General features: G+C 38.3%; 1 protein-coding gene across 3 annotated transcripts in view; it reads left to right on the forward strand.

The window, feature by feature from the left end:
* Nucleotides 1–308: 308 nt before the first annotated feature.
* Nucleotides 309–21,946, forward strand: part of AKAP11 (A-kinase anchoring protein 11) — a 51,693-nt gene continuing 30,055 nt past the window's right edge. Inside the window, exons 1-3 of one of the 3 annotated variants that reach the window (XM_003270026.4) lie at nt 309–597; nt 15,006–15,105; nt 21,120–21,236. In XM_003270026.4, the coding sequence (XP_003270074.2) occupies nt 15,055–15,105; nt 21,120–21,236 (168 nt within the window). In that variant the 5' untranslated portion in view covers nt 309–597; nt 15,006–15,054. Of the gene's footprint in view, nt 598–920; nt 1,047–15,005; nt 15,106–21,119; nt 21,237–21,946 lie in introns of those variants that run through there. The other 2 variants (XM_030813336.1, XM_030813335.1) reach the window with 2 other exon arrangements.

Raw genomic sequence — 21,946 nt, forward strand, 5'->3', positions numbered from 1 at the left:
TAACAAGGACACACTCCAAATTGTCTTTCTTATTGCCAGGTGTTTCCACTCTTGAGGAACAGATGCCCTTTAGGAGACAGGGCAATTTGACTGGGCTGGCCCTTCTGATTTTAGGTGAAAATAATCAGCATAACAGCTTTTCATCTCTGGCTAGGCTTCCCAGTGACCAAAGCTTTACTTTCCGATTTCCATACCATGCACAGACATCAGGGTGAGCACTAGGGCCCTGAGAACCCTGGAAACTACTTCTTGGCTGGGATAGGGCCGGTTGCCCGGTGCGCTGTGAGTGGTCCTCCCTGGAGATGCTGGGAGAAGGGGCGGAGCCATCAGAAAGGATGAGCCTTCTTTGGGTCTTCGGATCTGGTGGGGCTGCCACTTTGGGAAGGGCCCCGGGATTCGGAAGAAAGCAAAACTAGCCTTGTGGCGAAGAAGGAGCCCAACTGGCCCCAGGCTGTTGAGACTAAGGGGTCGACGGAAAAGAGGCAGAGCCTGAAACCCAATCTGCGGAGCAAGCCAAGGCCTGGGGACTTGCCAGAGGAAAGGGTTAAGCCGTTTCCAAGGCAACGGACCAGGAAGCGCGCAAGACGTCCGCCGCAGGTTCGTAGGTCGCCCTCGAATTTAAAGCTCCCAAGGCTGAGCGGGTCCCGGCCAATGGAGAGACCCCCTTTAAGTCATGTGACCAGCGGGGCTGCCCCGCGGGCTGCTCCGGAGCACGTGGGGAGGCTTTTTTCCTGTTCCTTCTTTCCCTTTTTAAACGCCCACCCACTTTTGCGCGGGCTCGGCCGCGGAATTCTTCTCGCGAGAGGCGTGCTGCCCTCTCGCGAGAGATAGTGGGAGGCGTGGAGAGTAGGCGGTGTTGCGGGCCGGAGCTGCGGCGGCGGCAGCGGCGGAAGCCGAGGGGTGGGCAGGGCGGGGGCGGGCCGCGGGGCTGGGAGGGGGGAGGGTTGGGGGTCAGCGCGGGAGGGGGCCAGCTTGCTTGCCCGGCTCGTTCACCGGTCGTTGCGGCCGGTGACATGTCCGTGAGCTGCGGAGGCTGCGGCCCCCAGGTGAGCCAGGCGCCGACGCGCTTGCCGCGGAGGCTGCGTTTAGATGGGGTGGCGGCGGGTGTGCTGCCGGCATGGATGGAGCGGCCCGGCTCCGGCGCCCCAGCCCCTCCGCCTGTCTGTGGTCCCCCTTCTGGCTTCGGGGCCGCCCGAGAGCTGCGCCTTCGCATGGCGGAGGGAGGAGGGCGGGAGGAGCGCGGCCGAGGGAGGAAACTCACGGCACACGGCCGGCCCAGAGTAGAGGGAGGTGCTGGGTCTCGAGACGCGTCTTCCTGGGGTCCCAAGTGTGGCGGTGGAGCTGCCGCCCCTTTTAATGACAGGCTGTTTCCATCCCCGGGGTGGTCTTCAGAGACGGCTCCCCGGGTGCGTGGTGCGCGTGCTTAGTGTGTGTTCGTGGTGTGCGCACAGGAACATTTGCAGCGGTTAGGAGGACGTTGCACTTTGTTCCCGAACAGCATCGTTCACTATCAGAACCCCGGAGCCCTGGAAGCGGGCGCTGCTCAGATCTTGTGACAGAAACGGAAGGCGTCAAGCGGCTCCTCGGAGTATTGATACTTGGATTTGCTGTCAAATACCCTCCTAGGCTGTTAATGGCTTAAGGCTGGCCATAAAGCATTCCGAATGGATTGAGTATACTGCTGTTAATCCAGGCATCAAAGCTGCTTTATAAAAAATATGTAGATGTAACCGAAGTATTAAAAAAAAGGTGACAATGACAGTAAAAGCTAACATTTTTTCTCTTCCCTATATTACCAGCTTTCGTTTTTTTTTCTCTGCTTTCTCTGTCTTCTAAAACCATATAAAGTTGGATGTGGCTTAGCTTTAGATGTTAAGGAGTTCCATGGTGAGAAAGACTGCTGAGACACATAATAGCTTTAGTACAAACGAGTTAATTCCTGTTCTCTTTTCAGCTTTTCGATCACTTGCAAAATGCTCGTTTTGCTTAGCTGCTTCCCACTGTTTTAGAAATGTCATGTCGATTGTGATTTCGTTATGTCTGAAAATACTCAAAATATGGAGTACTAAGAAAAAATGGGGTATCAGTAATGCACAGATACATTTTTTTTTACTGTCATGATTTTAGGATGGCAGCCCAGTGCCTGGCATGATTGGTGTCAGTTAAAATAGTGCAATTGAATGATTTTTTTTTTTTTTAAAACACATTTACTTTTTCCAACGGTACCCTGATTATTCATTTTTTGTTGTCGTTGTTCCTCCTGACAAAACTGACCCAGGGGTGGACAGTGAATGTCACTATTAATTGTAGCTGTAACAGTAATTTATGAAAGGTCAAAGAATGTAGGGGAATGAGGGAAGAAGTGGGTTCCCAAGCTGAGCTAGAGACTAGTGTATGTACCCACATAACTGCAGTATTGACAAGATTGATAAGGGCCTAGCAGTGGACTCCTAGGCCAGTGATGTTTTGCAGTTGTTGAGAATATGGGAAGTTGCCTAAGACATGGAACCATAGTGAGAAATTCTCTAGCCTTCTCTAGCCCCCTGAACTCCAGGGATAAGTCTGGAAGATGAAGAAGTCCTCTTTTGCTTTTAGAGGCTGGAAAAAATATGGTACTTTTAATTTTTTTATTTTTTAATTTTAGGAACTGTCTGGAAAAGGAACTCAAACCAATTTGGACAATATATTAAAGGCCGTTTTAAGAGAAACTGCCAGTTGTAAATAGGTAGAGGAATTCTGTCTATACGTGACAAAAATGTGAAAGACTTAGAAAATATCTTTGTGAATGGGCAGAGGAGACCAGTGTTGATTAGAAAAAATTCCTTCTTACTCCATCTTAGCAAACTAATTTTCAGAAATAGAAAAATAAATTTTTTGGCTGGTCTTCATAACCTTTTGGCAAGGGTTTCAAACTTGTAGGATGTATGGTGTTTGGTTTTTCGAAACTAATTGAAGTAACTTTGGATAGGGTAACTGATTTTGTTTTTTTTCCTGTCTTGTGGTCTGCATTTTATTAATCAACTACCTGGAAGGATTGAAGGGTGAGGACAGGTCGAGAAAAGCTTTAGGTTAAACCTGGGCATGAGTTAAGGGTCAATGAGCTGGTAATATGGGGAAGAGAAAGAAAAATGCTTCATCAGTTTAAAAACAGCCTGGAAAGATCCAGATGTCTTGATTCTGCCAGTCATCCTTACATATAAAAGGTTATTAAAAAAATACTTCTGGGCCAGGCTTGGTGCCTTACACTTGCAATCTCAGGACTTTAGGAGGCTGAGGCGGGTGGATCACTTGAGACCAGGAGTTCAAGACCAGCCTGGCCAACATGGAAAAACCCTGTCTTTACTAAATACAAAAATTAGCCACGTGTTATGGCACATGCTTGTAATCCCATCTAGTCGAGAGTATGAGGCACAAGAATCGCTTGAGCCTGGAAGATGGAGATTGCAGTGAGCCGAGATCGTGCCACTGCACTCCACCCTGGGCGACTGAGCGAGACTCTGCCTCAAAAAACAAACAACGACAAAAAACTTCTGGAGTAAAGGCATTTGAAATTTGTAGATTGGAGACTGGACATGGTGAAAGGAGAAAAGTTATCATTTTTAGAATAATCTGAGAATGTTTCTTGGGAAATAAAATAAATGGGGTAGAGGCCTGGAACAGAGCGGATGTTACTTGACTGAAAATGAGGTATATTGTAAAGAGTTTGGGTTTGGGAGTCAGGTCTATTAATTAAATGAGCCTTATTTTCTTCATACCCACCTCAAAAAGTTAGTGGGAAGCACATAGTAGCTGCTTACTCAAGTGTTTTTATTTTTACCTCCCGTAATGGTTTGAGGATTCTTTGATTGCAAGGAAGAAAAAGCCAATTTAATTAGCCTACTTAAAAAAAAAAAGCATTTGTCATACAGTGCTGCTGAAGTCCATTGCATGATTCCAATTCAGCGTTTTGGGAACCAGAAAGTCTTCAGGCAGTTACTCTTCGAGTTTTTGTCTGGAAGCACATGGTCTTATGTCTCTGCTACTCACCGCAGGTCTGTTCCAGTTTCTTTCAGATTGGCCTTCTCTTTAAAGCTCTTGGTTTCCACTTCCCTAAAACTTTGATTTGCATGAGACTTTGGTTTGCCATGATGCCAACACCAGACTCACTGACTATGCAGCTTGGTTCTCAGCAAACATCTCCAAGTCTCAGTTAATGTTTCTAGAGAGAGAATCCAATTGGTCAGGTTTCTGCTTCTAGCACAGTTGGCTGGGGAGTGAGGAAAGATGGGAATGGGAAAAATGGATGAGGAAGAGACTTAGATTTGTCTCGCAAATCTAAGTTTGTAGGGCTGCACGTTTTAAACTGGCCATGCCAACATCTTTAACAAAAGGAGAGTGGACAGGGAGGAAGTGATGGATACCTCAGGTGTGCTTTAACATCTTGCAATTTGAGTTCTTCCTCTACCACTGCATTGAACTTGCTCTCAGCTTGGTAATGTTCTAACCAGATCTAACCAGTAGTTTCTTTACAGGACAGATTCTCCTGGGTGTGGGAGTTCAGGCAAATTACTTAAATGCTTGATGACTCAGTTTCCCTATGTGTAGAATGGGCATAATAGCACCTTCTGTGGTGAGAATTATGAATTCATGTATGTAAAGCAATTAAACAGTGTCTGGCATATGGCAGGCACAATGCAAGGGTACAGTATTAGTATTTGTCGAGAGCATACCGTGTGGCAGGTACTGTGATACAGGCTTCTGGTCATGTTGAGAGAGGAAAGAATTTCTGCCCTCAAGAGGTTTAGAAGTTTAGTGCTCACCACTCATGCTTAAAACCATTTCTTGACTTCAGTGACACTAAATTCTTCTAAATCTCTACCTCACCTGTCTTTCTGACTGCCATTTATTTGTGGTTCCTTTTATACCGGCCCTGGAACCCTTTATCATGGTTGTCTCCATAGATGCTCTCTTGAATTTCTGTTCTTTCCCAGTCTCTGAGACCAGCTTTCAGGTTCTCTACATGTGGATTATTCCTAGAGTAACATCTCCAGCTCTGACCCCAAGTAAATCTCTTAATTTTTAGTTCTTTTTTTGGGTATTATTATTTATATAATTTATATATTTTGAGACATGGTCTTGCGCTGTCACCCAGGCTGGGGTGCAGTGGCGCAATCTTGGCTCACTGCAACCTCCCCCTCCCAGGGCTCAAGCGATTCTCCCTTCTCAGCTTCCTGAGTAGCTGGAACCATAGGTGTGTGCTACCACGCCTAGCTAATTTTTATATTTTTTGTAGAGATGGGGTTTCACTGTGTTGGCCAGGCTGGTCTCAAACTCTTGGGCTCAAGCCGTCCACCTGCCTTGGCCTCCCAATGTGCTGGGATTACAGGTATGCGCCCACTGTACCCAGCCTCTTGGATATTCCTATGTTGATATAAAACACTGTCTTCCAGTTACCTTCTAATTTGCAAAGCCTTCTAATTTACCTTCCAATTTGCAAAGAAAAAAATTTTCTTTCAGCACGCCAGGCTTGAAACTTTAAAGTTATTTTTCACATTCTTTTTTTATGCTGTAATATGCCCTGTTAGTTAATAGGTTCTGTGTGGGCTTTTGGGTGCTTCCTATGACTGGCCCATCTGCAAAGTAGATCTGTTGACTTACTTTGGCTACTGGCCGCTTAGGATAGATCCTTATATTTGTAAGAGCTACTTAAATGCCTTTTCAGCAATATACTCAGAGTCATGGCGTCATAGATGTCACTGATAAAAAGAAATGTGTTCCTGGGTTAAAATTCTGAACATATTTTCTGTTAGAAATAATCTTGTGGATAGGGCTATGTACAAGATTAAGAATGTTACTCCATTTTCTAGGAAGCATATTCATGTTGAAAGCACAATCTCAAGATTTTAGTTTTTTTGTCGTTGCATTTTTTTGTAGGTATTCAATTACATAGCATTTTAATTATAGCATATCATCCTTATAATATTGCCATACACGTATACATAGTTTTGTTATAAATCAGTTGTTGAATATTTCTGAAAGTCAAATATATTACAGCTGCACACTCAATAGTGAAACTAAGATACTCATTTGAGGGCATACATCCTTTACAGTGATTTCTTAAAACTGTATTCAAATGTAGGTCTAATGAGTTTTTTATTATGAAAATGTTAACTGTTTTATCCTCCTGCATTAATCTGATTATTCGAATTAATTTCTAACAATGGACCGTTGCATGCTGTTTTTAAAAGTTGTGTTTATTGTTGCTGAATAGGTAGTTTTGAAGTCAATAGCCATTCACACTTAGTACTTCGTCAGCTAGACCCATGTTATTCCTTTCAATACTAATGGCTAGTTGGGCTCAAACATACCTTATAAGTAGATCTCAATCTGGAATGCAGTTGAAAAATCAATAATTTTTCTCTGTGACTGTTTGGGAAAACAAAGGTGACAGAACAAATATCCTTGGATTAATTTTGTAAAAAGTCGTTAGGTAAGTGGCCCTAACTATTTTCTATTTGGTGATGTTGCTTTTGACACCAAACGCCTGTCTGCATTCACGTCATTGATGAAATTTCACTTCAGCTCGTTCACTTCAGTAAATGTATGGTTGCTTATTATGAGTAAGGCCTTTGGGGAATGCAGAGATGAGTAAGGCATGGTGATGGAATGAAATTCACTGTTGTATCTCAATCACTGTTACTTAGATGCGTGGTGAATATATGTGTTGAACGTTGGTAGTACTTACAGTCCAATGCAGGGCACAGACATGTAGACATTTAACTGTTACATAAGGCACTGTAGTCTAAAGTGCTAAAATAGAGCAAGTGGTGATTTTGCCCCCCAAGGAAATGTTTGGTAATATTTGGAGACAGTTTTGGTTACTGCAACTGAGTGAGTGCTACTGGCATCTAGTGGGTGGAGGCCAAGGAAGCTGCTAAGTGTCCTACCACCCATACACAGCTTCCTACAACAAAGACTTATCTGACCCAAAATGTTAGTAATGCTGAGGTTGAGAAACCCTGTAGCAGTAAGAACAACATATATATTGTGAATGCAGGAATGAGGTTGAGGATTAAAAAGGAAAAAGGCAGAAACTATAAAGCAAATATCTTAATAGATGTTAAGACATACTAAAATCATTTTGTATGATTGACTGTTGTTTTGAAAAACAAAATAGTATGTGATAGCTGTAGTAGTTTTAGATTTTGTAAGTCAAATAACAGGTCTGTACCCAAGAAAGGAACTTAGCTTCCTTATTTGCAAAAAGGGGGATAACATCACTTTTATTCTGCTGTTCACCTATTAGGTATTATTCTATTTTTCTAGTGTTTGTGTTAGGATTTACAAGATAACTTATTACAGGTTTTCTTCAAATAACATCACTTCATATTTAAGGTAGAAGTCTATGACAGTCTTTTTTTGTTTCCATCTCCCCTGCCACATTTTTTATCCTATTTTGTCATACATTTTATCAATATGTCTGTCCTAAACCCTCTAATTCATTGTTACTATTTTTAAGGTTATATTTTAACTGTTTAAAAGGGATTGAAAAATGAAGAATAACTTCTATTACCCTCATATTTACCATTTCAGATGTTCTTTATTCCTTCGTGTAAGATTCAGGTTTCCATCTGGTATTGTTTTACTTTGCCTGAAGAATTTCTTTCCATAGTTACTCTAGTGGTGGTCAACTGGTGGTGAATTTTCACGGCCCTTATTCATTGAATAAATTTATTTTGCCTTAAGTTTTGAAATATATTTTCATTGATTATATCTGGGTTGATGCTTTTTTTTCTTCTTAGTCCTTTGAAGATAGTGCTCCATTGTCTTGTTTTCTGGTTCATGTAGATGTGAAGTCTGTTGTCCTTGGTTCCTCTGTATATAATGTGTACTTTTTTTCTGGTCAATTAATATTTTTTCTTTATCACTGGTTTTCAGCCGTTTGGTTATGATTTGCCTTGGCTTTCTTTATGTTTATTCTTAGAGTTTGCTGAGTTTCCTTGGTACTGTCAGTTTATGGTTTTCATGAAATTTGGGAAGTTCTCTGCTATTTTGTCTTCAAATATTTTTTTCTTCTGCACCTGCCTCCCCAGTGCGTGCGTGCGCGCACACACGCGCACACTCTCTCTCTCTCTTTCTCTCTCTCTGTCTCACTCGCTCAACTCACTATCTCTCTCTTCGTGGAACTCCAGTTATTCACCTTTTATGGTGCTTAAAAAGTCACTTACACTTTAGGTTTGTTTGTTTTTAAGTTTTGTCTCTCCATGTTTCATTTCGGATAGTTTCTATTACATTGTCTACAAGTTCACTGAGCTTTTCTTCTCCGGTTTAATCTGTTAATTGTATCCAGTATGGTTTTCGTTTCAGTAGAGTATATTTAATTTTCATCTCTAAAAGTTCAATTTTGGTGTCTTTTGTATCTTCTCCTTCTCTCCTTATCATGATGATGTTTTCCTCTCACTTCTTGAGTATATAGAACATATTTGTACTATAGTTTTACAATCGTTTTCTGTTCCTGCCATCATCACTGTCATTTCTAGGTCTTAATTTATTGCCTTTTTTCCTCCTGGTTATGGTTCATATTTTTCTCTTCCTTTGCATGCTTGGTAATTTTTATTGTATGCCAGCCATTGAGTTTATACTGTTGCTTGCTTGATTTATTACATTACTGAAGTGTGTTGGATTTAGTTGGGGTGCTCAGTTATTTAGAATCTGTTGGATTGTTTCAGGGCTTGCTTTTAGAATTTATTAGTGTGGGTCCAGAATAGTTTTTAAAGTAGTGCTGAATTATTGTCTCTACTAAGGCTGCTTCTACTAAGGCTGCTACTTCTTCTGAGGAGTCTATCATTGCCTGAATTATTACAAGGTTTTTCTATTCTGGTGGAATATATTATGGTTTATCTCTAGGGCTCTCACTTACTTTCAGCTCTCCCTCCAGCATAATACCCTGTACATTCTAGCCATCTTGGTCTCCCCAAACTGATCTGTGTTTAAAACTCAGCGAAACCACCGGACTGCTTGGCTTTCCTGTCCCTGTATTGTGACCTGGAAGTAGCTGGCAGCCAGTGTTTCCCTTCTCTCAGGGATCACAATCCCGTGTTGCCTGTTGTCTGATGTTTAAAACCAATGTTTCATATATATTCTATCCCATTTTCTTGTGGTTACATTCAACAGAATATTAATTTTTAACACTTGGCCATTTGGCATTTGGTCAAAATGTGTATTTGGAGCATTTACTCTAAATATGATCTCAGATACTATAAAGTAGAAATTATTGGAAACACAAATATATTTTCACGAACTCATTAAATGTAGACATACTCATTTAAATGTTTGAAGGCATACTTTGCTCTTTATTCTGTTTTATGTTTTTCAGCCTACATCATGCTTTGAACTTTATTCTTTAAATATGTTACTTTTTATTTATTAGTTCAGCAGATGTTTGAATGCCTACTATGTAAAAATACATAAAACACTTTTGTCCTCAGGGAACTTACTACAGGAGGGAAGTATGCAAACAGTGGCACCAGAGGATTAAACTATAAACCACTTATGGAGCACAAAGGAGGTGGCTACTGTTTGGGCAAGGAGGGATAAAGGAGAGGTATGAGCCAAGCCTATTTTAGGGAGGGAAGTTTTTGAACTGATGCGTGAATAGTAAGTAGCAGTTCAGCTGATGGAAGAGAGAGGGTAGATGTGAGAGAAGTTTAGGAGAATGACAGGTCAGAATTTGGCAATTTACTAGACGAGGTAGTCTGTAGGAATTGAGGGGAAGACCAGCTTCCAGCTTGGCCTACTGGTTGGGGTTGGTTTAATGGCTCTTACTGAGATAGAGAATACAGGAGGAGATTGTTTAGGGAGAAAGTTTTATTTATCTTTTGAACATACAAATTTTGGAGTAACTGGGATATTTAGTTGGAAGTGTCTAATAGGAAATTAGATATACAGAACTGAAGAATAAATTAGGGGGTTATTTGCATAGTTAAAACCAGAGGTAAGGATAAAGTGTCCTTGAAAAACTAAATAAAATGAGACGAGGATAAGGATGAAGACTAGGAAATATTAGTATTTGAGTAACAAGTTATGAAATAATTTAGGAAAGGAAATTTATATATAGAGAGACAAGTTTTTCTCAACCGGAAATTACATGTGGCACTTGTTAAAATTACAGATTCCAATGTTCCATGTAGACCTATTGAATTTGGATCTTCTGGTGGGGGAGTTGTGTGTGTTAGAAATAAGCTGATGTGTACATGTACTGAGGTTTGAGAACTAGTGCAGTAGGAAGAGAGTCAAGATAATGGTAATATTGTTGATAGGCGCTTCACAGACTCTGGCATGGTTAATTCTCTGATACAAAAAAGGTCAAGTAATAGGTGATGTCAACTTGAGCATTTCTTAGGTCAGAGGAGATAAGGAAAGACTTGGAGAATATGTATTTTTTAATTATAAAAGAATTTATATTCATTCAGAAAAGCACAAAACTCAACATACATAGACACAAAATGAAACACCCATGATTGTATCTACCCAGATGAAACCAATGTCTGTACTCATCTAGTGTATGTCTTCTTTTATATGACATATATAGATACACACATGTAGTTATACAGATTTTTCACAAAATGGGATAATGCTAATATGCCAGAACCTGTCTTATTTTACTTAATGATCTACCATCTTCTCGTATTGTAGATAGATGACATTTTATAGAATTTAAAAGTCCCACTTGTCATGGGTGACCACTGGCATCAGTTTAGTGTACCTCCTTCAAGTCATTTCCTATGGATGCACAAGTATTTACATATGTGTGTCAGAGTTGTGTCTGTATATAATTTTTTCTTTTTTTTTTTTTTTGAGACTCTGTGCCCCAGGTTGGAGTGCAGTGGCACAATCTTGGCTCACTGCAACCTCTGTCTCCTTGGTTCAAGCAATTCTTGTGCCTCAGCCTCCCGAGTGGCTGGGATTACAGGCATCCACCACCACACCCAGCTAATTTTTGTATTTTTAGGAGAGTCGGGGTTTTGCCATGTTGCCCAGGCTGGTCTTGAACTCCTGGCCTCAAGTGATCTTCCTGCCTTGGCCTCCCAAAGTGCTGGGAGCCACTGTGCTAGACCAAGTTTTTTTTTTTTTTTTTAATTACAAGTGAGAGCATGCTATTTACACCATTCTGCAACTTGCTCTTTCACGCCAGTATGGATCACTCTAACTCATTATTTCCAATAGCTGAGTAATGATCATGTGAATTTATTTGAATTATGAACATCTAGGTTATTTTCAGTTTTTTCATTTTATTTCAGTGAATAGTCTTTCACATATCTTTGTGAATTTTGTGCAAGTATATATGTAGGATAAATTTTAAGAAGTGAAGTAGCAGGACTAAAGGATATGTGTATTTATTTAAAGTGCCCTATATCGCTGTTCTCTGTATTCTTTATAATTGTTTCTCTAATTGCTTTCATTTGTTTACTTTTGCATTCTGTGATTTTTCTTAAAATCTTCTTGGTTTTCCATTGTTTTTAGCAATGTCTGTTCTGCTTTTTTGTTATTTGTAAGGGGATTTCACTTGTTTAGTGATAGTTTTCTGTGTGTTTCCTGAGCTATAGTGGCTCACTTTGTAGTTGTTTGCCTTGTCTGCCTCTTTCCTGTCTCATCAGCTTTTTTCCAAGCCATGTAGGTTCACTTTAATTTCTTTGACTGTAAATAACGCACTTAGTTATTCTTTGCTTAGGACTCTTGTTTCTTCATCCAGAATAGGGCACAAAGCAGTAAAGCACTAAATGAAAAGTTTATCATAATGCAAATGTATTTTAGGTGAATGTACTGTATTTTTGTTCTTCTTCTGAAATCTGTCAAAAACGATGTGCTCTCTAATTATATAAGATGCTAAAGAAATTCTGCTCTAGTAGCTGTTATCCTTTCTTCCCCCATCAATCTTTGCATCATTTCCAAAGATGATTTTTTTCTTTGCTTTACAAAAGTATGTCCTATCATCTCATATTGGATTCACTTTTATGTTGCACAGATATTCTCTAATAGATTTCTTTCTTCCTGAGACAGTATTTTACTTACGTTTCAATGAAAAAGTGGTGGAGTAGGGCAGTAAGTTGTTTTTCTTCCGTGAGTGAAACAGAGTGTAAATATAGAATTAAACTGTTTCTCTTTCATTAATTTCAAACAATGATCTGAATTCTGAGGTAATGTGAGTCGCAGGGGCATGATTATATTTGTCTGGATTTTTTCTTTTTGTGTATATGTTTGTTTTTCAGTGTTCCTTTACAGATCCCATAATGGAATTCCATTTGCTTTATTATTCAATCTTGAATAAGGGTGTTTTATCTGGATCTGCTATTCAGGAAAATTGTGAGTAAAGTGAACTGGGGTAGCCAGCCCTGTCAAATCCCGGATGTTGTTTCAGAGCACTCCCACCTCTCCCTGCCCCACTTTGAAACTGTTTCTTCTACCTTAGGTGCTTGTTGCACCTGAGGGTGAGCAGCTCATTTAGATAGCTGGTCCCATTTATTTGATGGTGAAGTCTCCTGGGAGTTAATGTTTATCTTTGTTCAGTTGACTTTAGTCAGCAGCTGCAAAGGTAATTGTTGTTTCCTATCTCTTTTCCCTACTTCCCTTTTAGGCAAGGTTAGGAGCAGACTCAGAGAAAGTGATGTAAGGTGTGCCATTCCTTTGTCCTGCAGTATTGTTTTTAATGGCTGCCATGTCGTCATTGTGGGAATGAACTTAAGATCATTTAATTACTCTCTTGTTTCTGGCATCTAGATTGCTTCTTGTTTCTATTGAGTTGTAATGAACCAGACTATAAAACCTTTATGCACTGTAGAGGAGTGGTGAAGAGCCCCAGTGCTGGAGTTAGAAAATTTGGACTTGAATCCCACCTCCATTTATTTACTGTGTGGGCCTGGGCAAATTGCTAAGCTTCCTCTTGCCTCAGTTTTTCTCATCGTCAAACTGGGGTCCTATTCTGTAGTCTTAAGGACAATATGAGATGTTTACATAAACCTCTTAGCAAAACAGAACACTTGGTGCATTATGAGCCCTTGTTAATAAGCTGGATGCTCTAGGATCATTATTTGCTTTGATGCAATCCCAAAAGCAGAAATGCTGAGTCAAAGAAGTATTTCCAGGGTTTTGACACGCATTACAAAACTGCCCTGCAGGTGCCACTTTACTTAGGAGCCCTCTTTGACAGTCTCTGGTTTCTTGGAACCCTTATGCTGGCTTCTATGTTTTATGTTACATTTGAGAAAAGCCCATTTGCCTCTGAGGCTTTCTGGCAGTTGAGGAGAACACTGTGGAGAAGAAAGGAGAGTGAAGTGGCCTGGGACAAATAAAAGGATTATCTTTTTGCTTTGGCCACTATACATTTTTATACTTAAACCTTGTTTTGATAATTTTTGGTCCACTTGATTATTTTGGTCCATAGGTAAATATTTAAGTCTTCTTTTGCCTGTGTTTTGTAGTTTTCAAAGTATCTCCCATAATTATTTTTCATTTGAGTCTCACAGTAAACTTGTCTGGTAAATACAGTATCATATACATTGAGGAAAAAGTTCCAGAGACATTGCAGTTTACCCAGAGGAAATAAAGCTAATAAGAGGCAGCACAGGAAGATGCATGATCCTCTTCTGGATTCTGGGGTATCACCCTTTACCTTGTGCTGATGGGAACTCCTTGTGTTAGGCTGAGCCTTTCTCATGATGCTGCTTCAATTTCAGTAATCAGATTTTGTTGTTATAGAGACCACTAGGGCTTGTCTTAGTTCAGAATAGAATACAATTGTACTTCTTTGTCTAAAAATTAAAATGTAGAAATCTCTAAAGAAGTGTGTGTGTGCACTCACGCTATAGTCTTATCTGCATAGCAAAAGAATATAGAATTTGAACTTCACTAAAATTTAGTTTTTTAAAAGTTCTGACGGTGGGGGCTAGATTGAAGTTTGTTTTTGTGTATAAATCTCCTCATAGTATAAATTTATGTTAACCAAATATCTTGGAAACCTCAGCTAAGCAATTTTTTTTTTGTTTTTTGTTTTTTTTCAGAAACTGGGTCTTACTGTATTGCCTAGATTGGCCTTGAACTCCTGGGCTCAAGCAGTCCTCCCACATCAGCCTCTCGAGTAGCTGAGACTACAGGCATTCGCCACTGTGCCTGGCTTCAACTAGGCAATTCTTGATAAGACCAGATTGATTTTCTGAAAATACTTGAAACTAAGAATTTGTTAAATCTTTATTTATTTGATTTTTTTAAAAAAGTATTTAGTTCCCCACTTCTACTCTTTATTGTGATAAGACTTTTTCCTTTGAAGGCTTTGAATGCAGGAGGGTCATATCTATCTTGTTTCTCTTAAAGCATCTTTAAAAAGTTGAGACTTAGTTTTGAGTGTTTCACCTGGCAGGTGTGTGTGTATTAAGTACTGTTAATCATTTGACTTGGATGTCTTCTGAAATTTTGTCAATGGTATACTCTTAAGCTTCCTATATAAAGAATTTATGTAATTTGATATGTGCAGATTTCTCATTCGTGTATTATCAAACCCTTCTGCCCAAGAAATAAGAATGTCAAGAGCATTCACTGTTGCCATAGAGATAAGAGTGACTTTTGGGAGGCAGGGAAGTTGGAATTCTTTTTGTAATATTCTCCACTTAAGCTTTTATTTTTAAAATGTTTTATAAAAAACTTGTTTTTCAAATCTTTCTCTTCGATGCTTTGCAATAAAAAAGGGCAGTGAGATTGAATAGGTAAGGGTGTAAAGTATTTTATAATTTTGAACCAAAATATAAGATTTTTATAATAATTTTCTATCTCATTAAGGTACCAATATTCATATATTTTTCAAATATTCTTGCTGGATTGCAAGTAAATTGGGGGGGCTCAGATTATGTTTGTTTGTTTTCATTTTTATTTTTCTTTTAATGACTGTGTTAAAGTAAATTAATTTAGCACAAAATGATTGCCTGAATTGTTAAGATTAATAAATAAGTTGTTTTCTTTTAATATGTTTTCTTTAGGTATTTTGTGGATTAACTCTTCATTGATTATATACAACAAAAAATAGTTATGGCGACTTTCAGAAACAATCACATGAAGACTAAAGCATCTGTCAGAAAAGTAAGTTCACTCTATTAGGTTTCTTTCAGTGAAAGTTTTAATTAAAATTTTGATTTTTTTTTTAAGTCCTACAGCTATGATGTTTTGTTTAAATGAATCTTATTATTTGAATTAGTAACATTGAACTACTGTAAAGATTGGCATGTATGAAAATAGTGATACAAAATCATGATTACAGTGATTTTATTTCCTAAAGATCAGAGTGATTTCTCCCCATTTTTTCTCTACACATAGATATCCATCTGCTTTTTTGCAATATAGGCTGTCAGGTGTAAGCTTTCTTATATACCTTTAGCTTTACCATTCATTCATTCATTCATTTATTCAGCAAATACACACTTGAGTTCTTATAAGCCAGGCCATATGTTAGATGTTGGGTAATCAGTAATGAGCAAACGAAATATAATTCTTAATTCTTTCTTCCTTCTAGTCTAAGGAGGAACCCCCTCGCTTCCTTTCTTAAAACAGTTTGTTTAACCTTCCATTTCTTGACATTTTTGTCTTTGCTAAAACTTTGGAGGCACTACCCATAAACAAAGAAGGGAAGAATGGAGCCTGGAAGATAATTAACAGTCTTTGTTATTTCTTTTTCTGGACTTCATCTTCTGCATTATATGACACCATTGACCAATCCTTACACGTTAAGACAATATTTGACTTTCATTATAGTGTTTTTCTTGGTTTCCTTCTCTTTTATGGTAACTCTTGTCTCCTTTGCTAATCTTTCCAAATTCTAATTATCAGTGTTCCTATGAGCTTCTGGGCCTGCCATTCATTTATGTAGAGAGCTAAAAGATGTATAGGCTTGACTGCTAACTCTAAGAGGATGGCTTCTAAATTTACAAGATGCCTGCAAAATAGAAAGTAAACTTATCCTTAAACACTATGTTAATTACTTTTTTTTTTTTTTTTTTGGGACAGAGTCTTGCTCTGTCGCCCAGGCTGGAGTGCAGTGGCGTGATCTTGGCTCACTGCGAGCTCCGACTCCTGGGTTCATGCCATCCTCCTGCCTCAGCCTCCCTAGTAGCTGGGACGACAAGTGCCCACCACCACACCCGGCTAATTTTTTTGTATTTTTAGTAGAGACGGGGTTTCACCGTGTTAGCCAGGATGATCTCGATCTTCCTGACCTCATGATCCACCCGCCTCAGTCTCGCAAAGTGCTGGGATTACAGGTGTGAGCCACTGAGTCTGGCCAATTACATTTTTAAGTAATATGCTCCATATGTTTTGAGGTAAATTACCTTTAAATTTAATGGGTCCACTTTTAAATTTGAAAAAAGTACAATAAAAAATATTTTCTGTTTCTACACTTTGTAAACTATAGTGTATTTATTATACTTTTTTCAGATTAGCAGCTAGACCCATAGCTTTAAATTGATTATACTGCTGGCTTCAAACTAAAAATTATAACTAATAATATATACAAAATATAATAGCAAACTGATAACCATGGTCTTCAAGAATGATGCTACCTGACTTGAATATTTACCCCATACATTGCCAGAGATTCAGGGATTAGGCAGCAGCTGAAATTTCATACTATTATTACCAGGTTAGTGTCTTTTGTTATTCAACGTATTGTCCATATTAGGCACTCAGTAAAGATTTAATTTGAATTCAACTTGAATTATTGGAATCCCTTTTAGATAAAAGTATGTGAATCCAGATATTACATACTGTTTATATAAACAGTTATGCACACACATACACCACCGTCTACATCTTGGTGCATCTTAATGACAGACACTTCCCTATTGGCTACTGTGGAAATTGAAAGATACACTTGAATTCTTTAGATTTCACTTTAATTTGCATTAAATATAGAGCTACATGAAATATTTATTGGGAATTAATGTTGCTAAATTAAAAATAGCTATAGTTTCTACCCTAGTAATTTTTTCTAACCTTTTATTATGAAAAATTTCAAGCATATAGAAAAGTTAAAAGCATAATACACACACAAACCCACGTACCTACCACCCATATTCAACAGTAGTTAATAATTTGTCTTGTTTGCTTTGTGTCTGTGTATGTGTGTATTTACTTTCAGGCAGAACCATTTGCAAGTTATGATCATAATGTTTCTTCACCCTGAACACTTCAGCATGCTTCTCCCAGAAATAACAACATCTTCCCACATAACACTAATACCATGAACATATCCAAGAAAAATAAATTCCCATATATCTAATACCCAGCCATACTCAGATTTCCTGTGTTACCCCCAAAATATCTTTTATAGTTCACTCTACCTGTTTGGATCCAGTCTAGCCTCTTAGTCTCTTTGTTGCCTTTGGCAGTTAGCACTTAGCATTTCTTTTGGTTTGAAAGAATTTTTCCTTTTTTTCGTTATATTCAATTCTGACATCTTGAATAGGCCAGGCTAGTTTTGTTTTCTCGTACCATGTTCCACATCTGGATTTGTCTGGTTGTTTTCTCATATTGCTACTTAATTTGATCCTCTCCCTTGTATATTTCATGTAAAGTAGAAGTTATGTTTAAAGGTTTAATTGGATCAGGTTAAGCATTTATGGCAAGAATACTTTATAGGGTGATGTGAGGACAGAATTTCAGGTTTTCCCATGATCAGTGATGCTATGATTGATCAGTTGACTAAGGTGATAACCCTGCTAGAATTGTCCATTGTAAAAGTACATTTTCTGTTTTTTGGTTAGCAAATAATCTGTGATGATACTTGGCTGTGTGCAAATATCCTTTTTTTTCCCCAACAACCATTGAGCTAATGTTTTTGGCATCCCTTGATTACCCTTTCCTGAATTCATTATTTCATGGGAGTTGCAGAATGGTGATTTTCCTAATTCTACCATTCCTTTCACATTTATTTGCTGGTATTCTTAAAGAAAAGCTTCCCTCATTCACCTTAGATGAACTATATAATATCTCCAATAGAGGCAGGGCAAATGCCCTTTAATTATCAGTTTTCAGATTAATGACAAGGCATCGTAGTTAACACCAGTGGTAGCAAGTGAGTTTATTTCCCCACATTCATTCACTAATTTATTTGTAATGCTCTGGACTCATGGATTTTTGCAGTTCTATATTTTATAACCTTTTATTTCTTTACAGTCATTCATTCATTCATCTATTTAAGTTGCTCAAATTGTTCCAAAATTGATACCTGAGAGCCCCTCCAAGTAGGTGCCTATATCCTTTTGTCTCAGGCTCATAACTTTGATTGCTTTTTCACTTTCTGGTTGTATCCTTTTGGTACAGGATGACCCAATTTCACCTACTTTACCTTCCTCAGACCTGGAATTGGCTATTTTTTTTTTTAAAGAACCGTGAATAGTATTTAAAAACCAAGGTCTGGATACTAGGAGTTGCCTTTGCACTGACAGTGTCATGAGTTTATATTGACAGTTCACATTCAGATTTCACATATTTTTTCCTGTTTTGATTTCCTGTTTCTAAATTAGTGTGAAAATCCCCATTTATTAAGGAAAACAAAATTGTTTAAAATATTGAATATTTTCAAGCCCACAGAGAAGCTGGGAAAAAAACCTAGTACAGTGAACACCTCATATCGTCTTCACTCAGATTCACCCTCGGTTAACATAATATCTTTAAGTATGTCAGTATCATTACCACCTCTTTGAAAATCATTAATTCAGTAACATCATCTAGCATGCATTCCAAACACAGATTTCCCTGTGTCTCAAGTATCCTTGTAACTTTTTCCTTGCTTCTCTTCTAGGATCCAGTCAAGGTTCACACACTGTATTTGGGGATTGTATCTCTTTGGTCTTCCCCATTCTAGACCATTCCAATAGTCTAAATTCTTCTCTCATGCAGCAAATCTTCTGAAGAGTCTAGGCCAATTGTGTTGTAGAATATTTTTATATTTGGGTTCATTTGTTTTTCCCTGTAATTAGATTCAACAGGACACCTGAAAGGTGATGTTGTGTTCATACCAGTCTATCAGATCTGAAGTCCATATTGTTGATGTTAGGCTTGACTAGGTGGTTAAGTTTATAACCACCAGATATCTCCAATATAAATGCACATAATCTCTTTATGATTAATACACTTAATAAACTATAAGATGATCCTCTGAGACAGTATGAGTGTCCTTTTCCCCAGCTTTTAACCCAGTAGATTTAGGATACATGGATAATCCTTTCCTAAATCAGTAATTGCATTGGGAATTTACAACTGGGGTTTTCTAACTTTGTCATTCTGTCCATACTAGCCAGCATTTTTAGGTAAAGGAGCTCCTCTGACTTTTTCTCTTTTAATGGACTCACAGATTTTTTTTAATCCAGTAGTCATAATTCATTACCATTTTCATTCTTCTTGATTCCAAGTTGTCCCATATTTGGCCAGTGGGAATTCTTTGAAGCTGGCTTCTGTGTTTTTTTGAAATTACCATATTAGTTTTTGAGCATTTCCTTGCATTCTGGCACAGTTAGATGTTCCAGGCTCGCTTCATACATTCTCAGCCCCAGACCTGGAACCAGCCATTTCCCCAGGGAACTCTAGTTCTTTTTATTGGTGATAGATATTTAGAGACCAAAAGCTGGGTGCTGAGTATGCTCATTGCTACTGAAGGTCATTGTTTCTAAGACTTTTCAGTGGAAAAAGGTAGTACATGTATTCAAAGAATTACAAATTTGTAATGACAGGTCAGATTCAAATGTAACAGTACAGCTTTTTATCATAAATTCTTTAAGTTCATATTTGTACCTCTTCTCTTAGACTAAAAATTTCCATTTATTTTAATTTATTAAGATTGCAGCTGTTTGAGTTAATCTAGTGTGAGGTTCTGAAATATGGGGAAACAAAGTGAGTGAAACACAGTCTGTGACTTCCATGATTTGTTTTAATGGGTAGGAAAGAATCTGAGTATAGTAATGTTATATTTTTTTGTTTTTGAGATGGAATCTCACTCTGTCACCCAGGCTGGAGTGCAGTGGCGCAATCTCAGCTAACTGCAACCCTCACCTCCCAGGTTCAAGCAATTCTTCTGCCTCAGCCTTCCGAGCAGCTGGGATTACAGGCACGTGGCACCATGCCAGGCTAATTTGTGTATTTTTAGTAGAGATGGGCTTTCGCTATGTTGGCCAGGCTGGTCTTGAACTCCTGACCTCAAGTGATCCACCCGCCTCAGCCTCCCAAAGTGCTGGGATTACACACGTGAGCCACTGCGCCCAGCCAATAATTATAATATGTTTTGGTTTGGATTAAATGATCTTAATGCACAACATACTGCAGGAACTTTGAGAGAGATTTATTAGGACTAAGGAATGGAAAAATCTTCACAGGTCTTGGGATGGATAGGATTTCTACATGGGAAGACTGGGAAGTAAGGACATTTCTGATTGAAGAGCAGATTGACAAGTCAGTGGAAGGGGGCATAAGGTAGAAGGAAATAAGTGTTCTATTTACGCCTGACTATAATACTCACTATTTTCTTTATATAACTTTTTCCTTGTACTTGTGACAAATATCTCACCCTGAAATCTGGAATCCCCTCTCATTTTCATCAGACAGCTTCCTTAAGATCCATGGAAAACCTTATTTTGGATTATTATCTTATTTTTCTGTCTCCAACTTCGTTAATGGAATAATCACTGTTGTTAAAGGAGTAATCACTGTTGTGCACCTTACCATAGCTCCCACATCATCTCATTCAATCATATAAATTGTTGCTTCTATTCTATGCCAGTGACTTGGAAATCAGATATGTAGTTTGTTAAGTTTTAGTGTAAGGTAAGAGTAAGTGAACCTGGTGTGAGATCTCACGTGATCTTCTAGTAAGTTGAATGCCCAGGCTCCAGTAGTATGTGCTTTGGGCATGTGAAACTCTGCCTAAACCTTTTCAGCTGAATGGAGCTTTTCTTCTCAGTGGAATTGAGTTCCACATTCAGTATCAAAAGGTGCCAGTGAATATTAGTTAGAGAATGAGTGATTATCTAAAACGTCTCCAGGATCTCTTACCCTTGTCTTAGAATTAAATAAATTTAAAATACCTTTTTTTCTTTCCCCTGCAGAGCTTCAGTGAAGATGTGTTCCAGTCTGTAAAGTCTTTATTGCAGAGTGAGAAGGAGCTATGCAGTGTAACACCAGAGGACTGTTTACAGCAGGATGAGCATGCCAATTTAACTGAGGTTTAACATATTACTTTCTAAACCCTTTCCTAATAATGCACAGCATATTTTCATGCATCTTTGTAGGACTCTATGATCTATTTTTAAAATGCCTAAAATCTCTATTTGTTGTTACATGTATCAGAAGAACCCGTTTTATGGGCGGGAGAGGGGAAAAAAAAAAGAAGTACCTGTTTTAAATACTGGCTAAAATAATTTTCTTAATTGACAATGAATTCAAACAAATGAGCACATTTATTCTATGCAGAGTACTAATTGGATATATAGCATTATATTAGATGATGCCTACTATATTCAGTAACTGGTACTTTAATATGAATTTTTCTACTCTGAAACATAAAACAAATGCATGTTTCTTATGTTGATTTTTTGGGTTATTTTCTTGACTGTTTAAATTCAGTGCTTTGATTAAAAATGAAAAAGTAGTGAGAAATTTATCTTTAAAATTAAGATACTTACTCTGTTACTTGAGGATAATATACCTTGCTCACCTATTTCTCTGCTACATCCAGTGTTTCAAATCTTTGAATTTATTACTATAAAAAGAGTAAGATCTTCTTCTATAATATATCTGTACTTCATCATCACATTTGTTACCAAATACGAGATGTATTAGGTCATTGCAGCTCACAACTGATGAATATTTGAAGTTAAAACATTTTATTTTGAAATAAGGGTTCTAATAAAATCGTGGTTATAGATAGATGCTC

Source organism: Nomascus leucogenys, chromosome 5 (assembly GCF_006542625.1).
Source record: "Nomascus leucogenys isolate Asia chromosome 5, Asia_NLE_v1, whole genome shotgun sequence".
NCBI lineage: Eukaryota > Metazoa > Chordata > Mammalia > Primates > Hylobatidae > Nomascus > Nomascus leucogenys.